This window comes from Myiozetetes cayanensis, unplaced genomic scaffold, assembly GCF_022539395.1.
Source record: "Myiozetetes cayanensis isolate MyiCay16 unplaced genomic scaffold, myiCay2020 scf1, whole genome shotgun sequence".
NCBI lineage: Eukaryota > Metazoa > Chordata > Aves > Passeriformes > Tyrannidae > Myiozetetes > Myiozetetes cayanensis.
Window position 1 is genome coordinate 44,828,640 of NW_026086604.1, and position 13,651 is coordinate 44,842,290.

The 13,651-nt window shown below is 37.5% G+C and overlaps 1 protein-coding gene across 3 annotated transcripts in view; it reads left to right on the forward strand.

Moving 5' to 3' along the window:
• The window catches only part of SS18 (SS18 subunit of BAF chromatin remodeling complex), a 45,349-nt gene that overhangs the window by 16,188 nt on the left and 15,510 nt on the right, over nucleotides 1-13,651 (forward strand). For all 3 annotated transcript variants that reach the window (XM_050323617.1, XM_050323441.1, XM_050323526.1), the window contains exons 4-5: nucleotides 2,853-3,006; nucleotides 8,435-8,656. In XM_050323617.1, the coding sequence (XP_050179574.1) occupies nucleotides 2,853-3,006; nucleotides 8,435-8,656 (376 nt within the window). The remainder of the gene's footprint in view (nucleotides 1-2,852; nucleotides 3,007-8,434; nucleotides 8,657-13,651) is intronic.

Consider the following 13,651-nt stretch of genomic DNA (forward strand, 5'->3'; position numbering starts at 1 on the left):
ATATTTTTAAAAAATTCTAATAGATTAGAAAGATTTGACTTTATTGATACTTTACTAAGTCATCTTTATTTTTACCCTTGGCACTTTATGATACTCTTAATTATTTTCATAATGTTATTTGTAGCCCAGGGAGCACATAATTCCTAGAATTGGTCCCACTACTTTTTTATAAATAGAGGTGCAGTGTTTGTCTACCTTCTAGTCATCTTATAGGGTAGTTTATTGTAATGGAAGATTGGATTTTTTTAGCAGTTTGGTCCTTTTTTTTGCTTTATTTCCCTTAAAGGCAACTCACCTACGTCCTAAGGACCTCACTGCCACCGTCCAAGCTCGCTTGGCCCCGGCAGATGAACCTTAGGATTAAAGGGCGGGCTCAGTTCCGCGCACACTGTGTCTCACCTAAAAAATCCAATGCGCAGGCTGGAAGGTGTAAAGACCTTCCCTGGATCTTCGCTCGCGAAGACTGGCCATTATTATTATTATTTTCAAGAATCTGAAGTGAGTTCACACAGGTCTTTGGGCTGCTTCGATATCCAGGAGCTCCTTTTGCTGAGTTATTTTCTGGTTGTACCTTTTTGAGTGTTTTTAATTACTCCCTCAGTTCTCTTAATTCCCTGTGGTTTGTGAAGTCTCTTGCAGGTTTTTGTATCTAATGGGATTTTTAAAGTTCTTAATACTTTTTTCCCCTGTCCTTGCATGTTTGCATTCTTATGCTGTTTTTTTGATAACTACAGTGTTTGTCTTAAAGGAGAGTAGCTTTGAAAACTTCCAGACTTAAATGTTAGAGTTGGAATGTAGTTTTTCTCAGATAACCTTTGAAGCTTTTTTTCTTCCCTCTTTCCATGCATAAGGGCATGCCTGTGTTTATGCATTATCACCTGCAGGATAGCTAAAACCTAGGTAGGGTCTAATCATTTTTAGTACTTTATAGTATTTTTTATTATTGTGTTGTATGAACATTGGATTTGCTAATGTTTTATGCTTGGAATCTAAGAAGTTAATTTTCATTCTGAAAACATTTCAGCTTGCTTGGTTTCTGACTTTGCTCTCAGTTTGCTGACATGGGACTGCTGTTAGTCTCTGAGCTCTGGCTGCTGATGTGGAGGTATCAAGATTTTACTGGTATTCCTAAACATAATTTCTAAATAAAAATTAAAAATAGTCTGTTTTCTTTTTTTGTTTGTTTCTCTGTATATCAGTTTTAGATAGTTTCTGTTACATGCAAAAGTAGGATGATAGTGAGTTTTGAAATTGAAGGGAAGGAAGATTTAAGTGAGGTGAAGCAACCTTGCTTTAGTTGCTCACTAGTGGAGGAAGAACAACCAAATGAAGCAGTTCGGAGAGTAGAGCTGCCTTTCACTCTTACTTTCTCTACCTTTTGCCACTTCTGCTATAGGATGAGGAAGGAACTTGCTTATAAAATGTCATTCTCTTCACTGTGGATGAATGAAAGGAATTTAGTAAGAGAATTTGCCCACTTGCTTGCATTTTTCTTTATCTCCTTCCTTCTTTCTTTTGAGAAAAAGCTTTTCCTATGTTCTTGAGGAATTCTTAAAAGTATTGCAGGGAAAATGATACTCACTTAAAGCATGTGAAGAAACATTGAGACAATAAATCAGTATTGTTCACTCCCCTCCCTTGGCAAGCAAATATGTGTGTGTCTGTGTAACCCTAATGTTACTGTCTCCAAGGCTAAGAAGGAGTCTTGCCTCACACTCATTGGGAAAGCCTTTTTACCACTGTATTGTTTTTTGTCTTTATGAACCTCCTGATGAGCAGGTGTAGGCATAAGAGGGCACTGGGCTAGACAGGAACTTAGGGTTCACACGCTTGGTTCTTTCCAAAGAAGAGAAACATTGAAAAATGGACGTGTGGTTGTGTCATGGAAAGGGTTTTTCGTGGATAGTTATGGCCTGTAGAGAGAATCCTCAAGAGCCAGAGAGCCAGGTGTTCACTCTCACAGAGATGACTTTTATTCCCCTGAAAGTGTTTGGCTAAGGTATGTGAGGAGGATTGTAGAGTCTCGCAGGTGTTTTTAGTAGGAAAATGAAGCTGGCTACTAGCAGTTTCTGCGTCTCCTTACATTGCCGTGAATAAAACCTACCAGTAAATTCCCCCTTGTATTTATTGTTTTTCTTGCTCTCCCTCTTTGAACTCTCAAGGTTATTCAGTTATTTTCCTCACAATTTCATTAGGAAATTTGCCAAAAACATCCTTTCTAGGCAGCTGTCTCTGGACCTTTGGAGGCCAGCACTAATGTGCTTCCAGTCTGTAGGGGGTGTTTGGCACGGAATTATGAACTAGGCCTTCAGCGCTTCGGGGGAGAATGGGGAAGAGATCGCTAGTGTTTTACCACACCCAGGTGCAAATTTTTTGCTAGTCTATGAGCATTCAGAGGCTTTCATCTCATGTTGTACCTGTTTTGTCCCTGTGTAAGGTCTGTTAGCAGCAACAAATTGTTGATGTGAGAGAATTACAGTGAAGACTTATTTCTCTGTTGAAGGAAAGGTATTGTGTGTTTGTGCAGGGAGTGACTCCAGCAGTCTTGAACTGTCCAGATGTAATTTTTTAACGAGGCATTGATTTGTGTTTTTTTATTTTAAAACGGTGCTCAAAGGTGCTGTGGTGTTGTCTGCATGCAATACTTCAGGTAAAATTGACTGAAATGTTAAATGTTTTGCCAAAAGTAATGTTGGGAGGAGTTAAAATGTATCAGAAAGAGCAAGAAATGCATTTCAGTGCTTTCTTTCATACCCCGCTGAACAATATAGGCAACTGCTGTACCATATGTACATATAATATATTTGTCAGACTAACTGCTTCTCGTGTTTGACTAAACTGTCTCCTTTCAGCCACCCACACAGAATATGCCTATGGGTCCGGGAGGGATGAGTCAGAGCGGCCCTCCCCCACCTCCGCGCTCGCACAACATGTCTTCAGATGGTATGGTAGGTGGGGGCCCTCCTGCACCACACATGCAGAACCAGATGAACGGCCAGATGCCTGGTAAGTTTTTCTCCTCTAAGACATTAACACCAGCGTTGCCTGGCAACTGAAACGACATGGGGGCTCAAGGGATACTAGATTGTTGATGACAAAACTGCTTTGAATGCCCCCGAGTACAAGCTCTCTTAGAGTTTGTTAGCTACAGAGCTACGTGACCTGTATTCAGTGTTTATCAGGCTGCCCTTGGGCTTTGATGTAGCTGACACACAGCATTCCTCTGATGAACAGAACTGGCTAAATTTAGTCTGTTTGAAACCGTGCAGTACAGCTGGCTTTAGAAGGCTTATTGGGGAAAGGTATTGGCCTGTGGCTGAGTGAACACAAATCCTTCCATAAAAAGATAATGTGAAATTATTGTAGCTAAATAATTGGATAATAATAAAAGAGGTACATCTGAAAGTGGGTGTTTCTAATTTGGGTAAATGTTTTTGTTGGTTTGTCTTTTTTTTAAAGATTACTTTTGTACAGAAAATCAACCAGTTTCCACTAATCCTCTGTGTTCTTTATTACTGGAGATGTGTTGAATCGTAAGGGATTTGTGAAGGAATGGCCTCCAGATTATTGTTATAGGTGTAAATTTTAAGTCAGTTTCTATGCCATCCTGTTTTGTAGTAAAAAGAAAAGTGCTTTGGAAGGCAGAAACAAAGCAGTGAAGGAAGGTGATAAAAATCCACATTGTATCTACCAGTATTGGCTTTGTGGTAACTGTTCCCTTTAGCAGCCATGGAGGAGGCCATGGATAAGCTTGCTGCTTTATATAGAAGCTGTATTCCAGAATTTCCACTCGTAAAGTCATACTACCTATTTCATGTGAAATGGCTTTCAGCTTAAAATTGCATTCCCAGGATTGCTTTTGTTGAGGACCCCTTTTTTTTCCTCTTTTTTGTATGGAGAAACTTTTCATACAAACACTCTTCGAGGTATTGATACTTTCAAGAAAGGAAACTACTGTCAAAAGATCCTTGAAAATTCACAGATTTCAGAGAATACTCTGAGTTGGAAGGGACACGCAGGGATCACCAAATCCAACTCTTTTAAGTGAATGGCCCATACGGGGATCAGACCCACAACCTTGAGTGTTATCAGCACCATGTTCTAACCAACTGAGCTAATTTCATCTCTTACTGGTGACAAGGATAAACCACCATGACAGGAAACACAGTAAATAACTTTGCAAAACTTAATATAAGGTAAAAAATGCAATGACTGCTGTAGTTTCTCATTTCTGTGCAAATCTTGATAAAGTGGACCTGATAGTGGCAGCTTTTCTGAAAGAGTAGCTGAATAGCCTCCAGAGGCCGTGTGTAAGAAGTGTAATAAACAATCTAGAGAAGAAGTTAGTTTCATCATATACGTTGGTCATGGTCTGCATTTGGAAGTGTAAAAAGCAAGATATGTTGCTCCCTTAATTAGAGCAGAGATATTTTGATTGTGGAGGCCTTTATCCGTCTAAAATCCATCAGTTCCCATGGAGAATAGCATTGCCTCTCAAAAATCAGTCTCTTTGACCCTCAAGTGTAATCATATAATTGTTATTATAGTGATCTTTTCCAAGGAGAAGGATTACTAAGTCACAATGTGAGCATAATGACTTCACTGCAGAGCCACGGGGGAGAAAAGTCACTCCTTAAACATACATATTTTGTAATTAGATAGAATAAGAAAAGAGCTCTTATGAAAATATCTGAAAGGTAAATAGGTTTGTTTTGGTATTCACCTAGACAGATACTTAAATACAGATTCCAACTAAGCTTTAATTTAGCCTTTCCAACATATTCCCTGTTTTTGAAGGTCTGTTCTTTCCTTCTCAGTTTGAAGTTGTCTCTGAGGATGTAAAGATAAACAGCTTAGGATGAGGGCATCTCTGATATCGGAAAGGCATGCTAAAATAATTTCATAGGTAGGCATTAGAAAAGGGAAACAGAATCATCTTGGTAAATGTATAGCTGAATTAGACGTATTTTTTAAGTGTTTGTTAGCTTACCTGCATGCGAGCCTTTCTGTATTTCACAGAGACATATTTCTGGTAATTTCTGCAGAGTATGGATTTGCTGCTTTTAAGACATTTACTCTGAAGTTACATAGACACTTTGTAATAGAAAACAGATACAAATCCTTAAATATCTGAGGAGATAATCTGTCTAAGAGGAATAAAGTCCCTAATATATAAACTGAAAGAATCCAGGGTTGACAACAACCTGACCAGCTTGGAAGAAATAAAATGCAGGCTCTTAAAAAGTGCCAGCTCCTGGGAGGCCTTATCTGACCTGGGGCTTCCACAGACCTGAGTATGTGTGGAAGGATTGATTAAGAGAACTGTCTAGTGATGGTCAGGACATGAGTCAACTTAAAGTTCTCCTTTAGACCTGTCCCATTACTTTAAAGGATGGTTTTGCTCATACTTATGTTCTGTTAATTCAGAACCTGAAGTGCTGCTGAGGCTATTAATTGCATCCCCTGACAAATGAATGTCAGTATCCTCATGCCAGGGAAGACAGTTATGGCAAGCCTTTTTCAGCCTGTGGTAAAATTGAGAGTTAACTGTAGCTGTGACAGATTGTGGTTTGTAGATGAAAAAAATTCCTGTTTGGAGAGTTACTTTGAGAGTTTGTGTGATGCAGAGTAAGGGTGGTCCAGATTTGGAAGGAGATGATGAAATGAGCTGTGCTGGTGGCAAGTTATCTTCCTGATTTTATCATATGTAAAAAGTGGAAAGTTTAGACTAGTTGTAGGGTTCTCTGGCCTTTGTCCTTACACTGGTAGGTGACCTTCCTGAGTAACAGGTGCTTTTGTGTTACCAACAAGTTCTCTCAAAATTTTCTTTCCTTCCTGCGAATGTAGGCTTAAATGCACTTAGTCTGTTCCTATGTTTCCTCAGAGCTAAGGTGCTGTCCATAAGTGGTTAAGAGGAAGAAGAACTTCTGTTTGTAGTCAAGATAGATGTTTACTCTGCTAACTTTATTAAAACACAAAATCTAATTATTACTATATTTAAAGCAGTTACGGTAAAGTGCAGATACTTCATTTATATTCTCTTCCTATTTCATTTATTCATACAAAAACAGAAAATCAATTGTTTTTTCCTTACGTACAGGAGAGCCCCATGAAGTATTTTGGCAAATGATAAAAAAAAATTGTAAAGTGTGTTTTTAATATTTTTCATTTGCAAGGCTTTTTGATATTTTGGTCTTATCTTTTCCCTTATCCTTGTCTTCTAGCTTCAGCTTTTTCACTTTTCTTGACAAAATAAGTTTATGTGTTCATTTCAGTAAGGCGTCTTGAAAAGGGTGAGGGGATAAGCATGGTTTTGAACTTATTCTTTGTTTCTTCATGTTGGCTTTAGTAGCTGTGTTCATTAATCATTGTTACCTTTCTCCTCTGCATCTTTTTGTTTGCAGGTCAGTTTGTATTGTCTCTCTGACCTTCTGTATGGCTCTCTATGTCCTTATTTCAGCCTTCATTCTACCCTAGATTAGTGCAGTTGTTTCTTAAATCAGGACAGGACTTGGGGAGCTGTTTACATCTGAAGGCACAGGTGTGTAGGTGGTGGGGTTTTTTGTTCAGTCTTTTGTTTGTTTGGGGGTTTTTGTTTTGGTTTGGGGGGGGTGTTGTTTTTTGGTTTTGGGTTTTTTAAAATTTCCACTGGGAAATACGTAAACAAGTCACAGCCTTCCTACAACTCTACTGGCATAGTTTCTTTTAGATTTCTTTTCTTAGGGTTTTGTAGCTTAACAGAAAACCTGTGGCATGTTTAGCAACAGTACCATCTTCGTGGTGAAATTGGTGCATACTAACAGTTGACCTGGTCTGTCACAGACTGTGGGTGTACATATCTTCAGAGGCTCTTCATGTGGTGCTTGTCATAGGCATAATCCTTCCATTTAATTTACTTTTTAACATCCAGTCACACCTCTTATTGATTGTAGTCCTAGTATTTATTCACCTAGCCCAACTCAAGTAATGAGTAAACTGACCACGTGGTGTTGTAATGCTTGTGCTTGTTAAAATAGCCATTGAGAGTAGCTTTAATTCAGAGAACAACCCAAATCCAACCTGTGTTATCAGGAAGAGGGGAAATAAAAGGTGAAAAGATGCTGTTGGCCTCATGGTTTTATGAACAGGTTGCTTTTCCTTTGCATCTTCACAAGTTGAACTGATAATTTGGTGTCTATCCTTCCAATAATCATCTCCCACCCTACTAATCTAAATACAGTTGCAGAATATTGGCTGTAGACTGTATGTTCAAAAATGTTAAATATGCCTTCAGTCATTTTTATTGTACACATGAATAGTCACATGTAAGTTGAATCACTGCAATGCCAGTACCATTACAAATCAAAAGTGTTGGTGATTTTCTGTTGTGTTGAAATTTTCCTCCTTACTTAGAAGTAGGAAAAATGCAGCACATTGTCTTTAACATTTTTGCTTTGTTCTTTTCTTCGCACCTTTCTCTGTTTTCCAAGGCTGTTCTTTTACTAACGCACAGGAAAGGTGATGACAGTGTTTGCCAACAAAGGTCACTTAATGCTTTCCATTTACATGTCATTCTTTTAAAAAAGTGATTGAAGTATCCAGGGAAAAAAAATCTTAATGTTTTACCACTATCACTTGTTCTCATTCCCTTCTCAAGAGATAAACTTGGGAGTCCTACTCTTGCAATAAGCAACTTTTGGTTAGATTTTTATCTACAGGGGCATTAAAACAGCTCTATAGAGGAACGAGTTTGACTTACAGGTTTTCCATAAAAGCCTTTACTGTTGTATCAGTGACTCCATGGAGTGTTTGTCACCTTCTTTATCTTTTATGGGTGACTGTATAGTCATTTGAGTGAAAGTCACAGGCTAAGTTAGCATTTAGTGGTGGACTTGGCAGTGTTAAATTTTTGTTTGGATTTGATGATTTTAGTGGTGTTTTCCAACCAAAATGTTCCTGTGATTCTGTGTAGTTGTACCATGTCAATGTTAATATTGCCTGAGTTTAAAAATAATAAAGAATAACTCTTACTTTCAGAAAAGTGTCTAATATAGGTGTTTGAATATGCAGAAATGTTACAGCTGTTGTAGTAGTTGCAGCTGTGGTAGAGATACCAAGCTGGGTGTTATACTGGTCTTATGCAATTCTGTTTGAAATTCAGGAGGTGTTGTGTGAGTACTAAAAAGACTAGTTTTGTGTGTGATATGGATAGAAGATGAACTATATTATAATTTATACCTTTCAGCTGCTCAACGAAAGAAAATATATTGTATAGTAGAACTGAACTTTGTTGTTTATTTTTTTCAAGTGGGGAAAGAATGAAAACTGTATTTTAATTTGTTTTAATATAATTGTATTTAATGACTTTTATTTAGTTTTGTGATTCAGTGTGACTACATTTGCTTGCTTTATGATGCTTAATGCAGAACCTTTTTCCCTGTTCTTTCTTCTGAAGGACCTAACCACATGCCTATGCAAGGACCTGGACCTAACCAACTCAATATGACGAACAGTTCCATGAACATGCCTTCAAGTAGCCATGGGTCAATGGGTGGCTATAATCACTCAGTGCCATCCTCACAGAGTATGCCAGTGCAGAATCAGATGACTATGAGCCAGGGACAGCCGATGGGCAACTACGGTCCCAGACCAAACATGAATATGCAACCAAACCAAGGTAAGTGAGGTGTTTGTTAGTTTCTGTAAAAAAAACCATCTAGGGTACAGGCATTTTCTAAAGGTCTAATCTTGTAACTTTCCCTCTCGAAATGCATTTGTACCTGTGTTTGGACTTCTTATTTATTTGCAGACATTGAACTGTTTTCGGGTATTGTGTGAGAATCTGGGAATGGATCTGCTTACATCAGTTATAAGCTTGAACTACTGTTTATCTTCTTCAGACTTTACACTTCTAGCTAAGTGTTGTTACTGTTCAAGTTGATGAAATATATCTCTACTTTTAAGTCTCTGGGGTAAATTTAAAAATTAAAGTCAGATAGCCCTCAGATTTTTATACCTGGTTAATCTTGGTTTTTTGCTGCATGCTGTTTTAGCATGGAATGTCTATTAATCTTGGGTAAAATTCAGTTCCAGGAACAAATCTGGTATTGCTTACTCTTTTCATGAGATGTCCTTGTGTACATAGTAAAAATCAAAACTAATTTTGTATCTAATGTATTTTCATTGCATAAACTGATGATGATTTGTTGATGTCCTTGTTAAAGTGCAAGGACGTTGTGGAGTTAAAATATTGCAGTAGAGTCACAGCCCAGCAAATTATTAAGTTGTATATGTACTGCATATTCTTATAAATGTGACTTTAAAAGTCAGCAAGCAGTACTTTCAGCGTACCTGTTTAGTCTGTTACTACACTGGATCTGGACATAGCACCTACAATAGAATTGTCTTTAAAAAATACTTCTGCCATGTTTGCAGCAAGTATATTTTTTTACCCCAGTAAGTGTGAACTCTTATGGATATATTAGATAAAAGATATACAACTTGGGTCAAGGTTTTGATCTCTTTTCTGATACTGTAGAAGAATGTGGGGTTTGTTCCAAGGCTCTCTCTCCCTGATAATTTTAGAAAAAAATAATCCACCAGTGGCATAGGTAGTTCTTATTACAGTGTACTCTCTTTGAAGACCAAAACTCCACTTTTTTTTATATAGATACCATCTGTTCCTGAGGTGTACAAACAGAACAGGTCATAGTGATTGGTTTGATTAGTAGATCACAAGAAGGTTCAAAACAGATAAAAGACTAACTTAATGAGAGACCAAAACTGAGTCATGATGAAACAGCTGCTTCTGCACTTTTCTAACCAGTACAGAAAGTGGGAAGTCTGAGTCCATCATCCACACTGTTAATAGCATTTTCTTAAATTTTAGCAGCACAGTCTGAAAAATAGGTACATAGCAGAGGAAATCATCATAAGTGGGAATATTTTTGACTGCCTCTCTGAATTGATGAATTATCCATGTATTCTGGGTAATACATAAAGGAGTAATTTTGTAAACGTAAGATGCTTGGGAGAAGTCCTGTGCCTGCTCAGTTCAGATTTCTTAGCTGCAGAGTTAGCAATAGTTATGTAGCGGTATGTGTGAGCAAACGATTTTATATGACTGGCTTAAAATTTAGGACCAGTGATTATTATGTCTCAAAGTAGTGCTCTTTACTCTTCATTGTAATGCTCTCCTACTGTGTTTTCAGTGCTCTGTCAAACTTGAGAATTGCTCATTAGGAATTAGGCAGAAAGATACCTAAAAGGTTTCTGTTCTGAAAAAAATAACCAAATTATAGGTTCAAGAACAAGAGCAAAATCTCTAGTTAGAACCACGGTACTATTGCCTGCACTTAGGGCCACAGTAAGCTTTCACATTTTGTACCTCTGTTTCTGCCAAATTTTGACCCTTTAGGCTGAGACTTTTTCTGTTCCAAGTGTCTGCTACAAGGCTGATGCTCTTTTTTTGCAGAGGTTTCGCAGAAGTAGAGAGCCATTTCTGACAGTGGTATGAAAAATTATATTCCTCAAAGTGTTTCAGTATCTCCTGAAAACGTTAGTAAATAGAGCACTTCATATATAAATGTAGGAGTGCAGGTGCCTCTTGCTTTAGAGTGAGGTTTTGAAACTTGTCTGTGATGCAAGCAGGGTGCTCTTTGCTCTTAAATGAAAATACTGTTCCAGATACCTGTGAGGAGGAAGTCCAAGTCTGAAGATGTGCATGTTTATTATGTATCGGTAGCTAAGGTTTTTGACCTAAGATTATTCCCAATCAGGTCTGCTTAGTGCATTTCCTACATTTTCTGCTCTTAGTTTTTACATGTGTGTTGAAATTTGGTGGCAAATTACAGGTAGTATTTTTGTATCTTCACTCTCTTGACAAGGCAGCAGGGCAGAGAATGACAGAGAAATCTGTGAGGCCGTGAGAGATTTAGGTAGGTAGTCGAGCTCCAGTCTGACTGGGCAGAGGTCCCAGCCAAGCCTTGGCACTGTGTGGTTCTCACCTAAGTGAAGAATCAAGAATGAGCTGTTTGGCAATGCACTTTGTGCAGTTTAATAAAAAGGCAATAAATGGATTGTGGTACAAAGGTTTCTTAACTGGTAGCATGTCCTACAATTCAGAAACAGAAATGAACCTCAGTATTGTTGTCAGGAGACATTTGTGAACCCCAAAGCATGCTTTGTTTCTTTGTCTTAAAGGGGTGATCCATACTGAGAATGAGAGATCCTACTACTACATCTGTCAATTAATAACAGCACTAGCTAAATATAATTATAAATATTCCTCAAGATGCGGTCTTAGCATCTCAAGATGGCTGTTAAAAATGAGTAGATATTTTTGACCTTAATCTTTCCCCAGGTGGGTTCCTCATCTGTAGAGTAATGAATCTGATGGTAAGGTTGTGGTACCATCTGATTTCACGGGAGTGTTGTGAAAGTATATTCATTATGAAGATTTGTTGGACATTTTACTTATGGGTACCATAAGAAAACCAATGGGTAAATTAATAATTCTGTCTTCAATGTTTGCTAGGCATGGCATCTCACATGAACAATTAGGAGGAAACAAAATATTGAAATAGTTTTTCAGTGAGTAATATCTGCTGTGTACTGAATGAAGCCAGCACTTTTAGAGGAAAAAAAGAAAGCATACTATTATGTAATAGATATAGACACCATAACACACAGAAAGGTTTGATCTAACACTTGGGTGGTTTTAGCATAACTTTTTATTTGTGTTTGCTAGCAAAATATCTTACTGTATATACACCTTATGAGGCAGATGGTATTAGTAAGAAAAAAATGAAAAAAGGATAATTAAGAAATGTGTAGTAACAGAACTTGTTGGATTTACTTTCTGTCTCCACTGTGAAGTAATTATTGATTTACACTGGTTTATCAAATGCTAGCCAGAGGAATACCTTAAATGAGAAGCAAAGTTGTCATGGTACTTATTTTATATAGTCAGTCTAGTTAAAAGAGGAATTCTAGTAATTTTGGATTTAGGAAGCAGAGTGTTTTAAGTGGAAGATTCTGTAGATGACTCTTGATTAAAAAACTATTTTAGCAGCCTGGGACATCCGCAAGGAATATTGGCTACCTTTTTGGAAAAGATAGGAAGCAGCAGGAATGGGTGAATGTGGAATAAAGTCCTTTCTTGTGGATGCATTTTTTCTTTTGTATGGGAAGCTACTTAGGTTGAACAAAAAATTTCAAGTTGACGATTTTTGAGTTTTCAAAGGGGAGGTGTAAGCATGATTTTATTGACACCTGAAAACTACATGGAAATTCCTCTTATTTATGTTGAACAAATCTTTCACAGTTAGAGAAAAATAATAATAATATTAAACAGTAGAATTAATACACTTTAAAAGTAAGGACCAGGAAATTATAGCTTGGCCATCTTAGAAACTGTTTCTCAGATCCTTTTGCTAAGCTTGGCCATCTCAGAGACTGTGTTTCTTGGATCCTTTTGCTAGGATTCCATTCCCTTGCCAGAAGTGCTTGAAGCAAAGTTGCCAAACTCCCAGTTGATATTTAATGAGCATTATATATTGACTGGGGCAAGGGAGGGGAACTGGGTTACTTTCAACAGGTGAACTCTATAACAGAATATTATCTTCGCTTGATAATTTCCAGGAAGACCAGTTACCAAATCTGGTGCTGAGATTGTTTTTAGTGAACTTCATTTATATAAAATTAAAAAAGTTCCTTTAAAATATGAGAGCTCTTTTACTTACAAGCAAATATGAGGAGATCATGGAGACAGCAGAGATGAGACAGATGCAGATTCCTGTTCTTTTGTTGTCCACATAAAGAAAGCAGCATAAAGATAGGAACATCCGATGTTAGCTGAAATATAAATGCGTTCAGCATGTGGCAGACCAGGATAAAGTGATTTCTGAGGTTCAGTACCTTTTGTGAATGTCTTGCCATCTGTTCGTTCTCATGTAAGCAGAGACTTTTACGTTTCAATACTGTGACTTCTTACTGTAGTCAAGATGTCATGAAGAAAGCAAGACAGTCTCAATTTTTTTTGACATCTAACCCATTAAAGGGAAATAAAATTGCCACCACATTCTAAAATGCCGTCATGCTATAGCTGGATTTGTAGGATATCTAGCTGTAGAAGACAACTGTAGTTTTGTCATGAAAAAACAAGATACAAACAGCTGCCACAGAGCTTGTTCTTTCATCTTTCTTCCCTGGTGTAAAACGTGAAAGGCAATGTTGGTAACTAAGGAATTTTTTTGTATGACATTTTGTATACTGTTTTTTTAAATGATCCCTGAAATTACAGTTTAGTTTGAGATGAGAACTTTGGAGTAAGCAAGTGTGGAGGAGTGTTTACTGTCTTTATTTGCAGCCTAAGGCATGCTTTAGGAGCAGCAAAAAGGTTTGAATCCTCCAAGTCTTTTGAGATAGTGTTTGAACTACCCCTCCTGTTAAAACAGCTTAAAGATTTTGGTTCATTTGACCAAGTGCATCTGAACTGTAGCGTTTGTTGAGTTAAATTTACCCTTTAGTTTCTAAGCTAGCTCTTGCAAGAGTTACAGCCATCACTTTTGTTTAAAAACAAGCAGGTTTTTTGTAAACATTTGTAGAGAAACAAGAAAAAGTTTTGCTGAGGGCTGCTACAGCAGTATATATTTTGTTATTTCTGTATCAG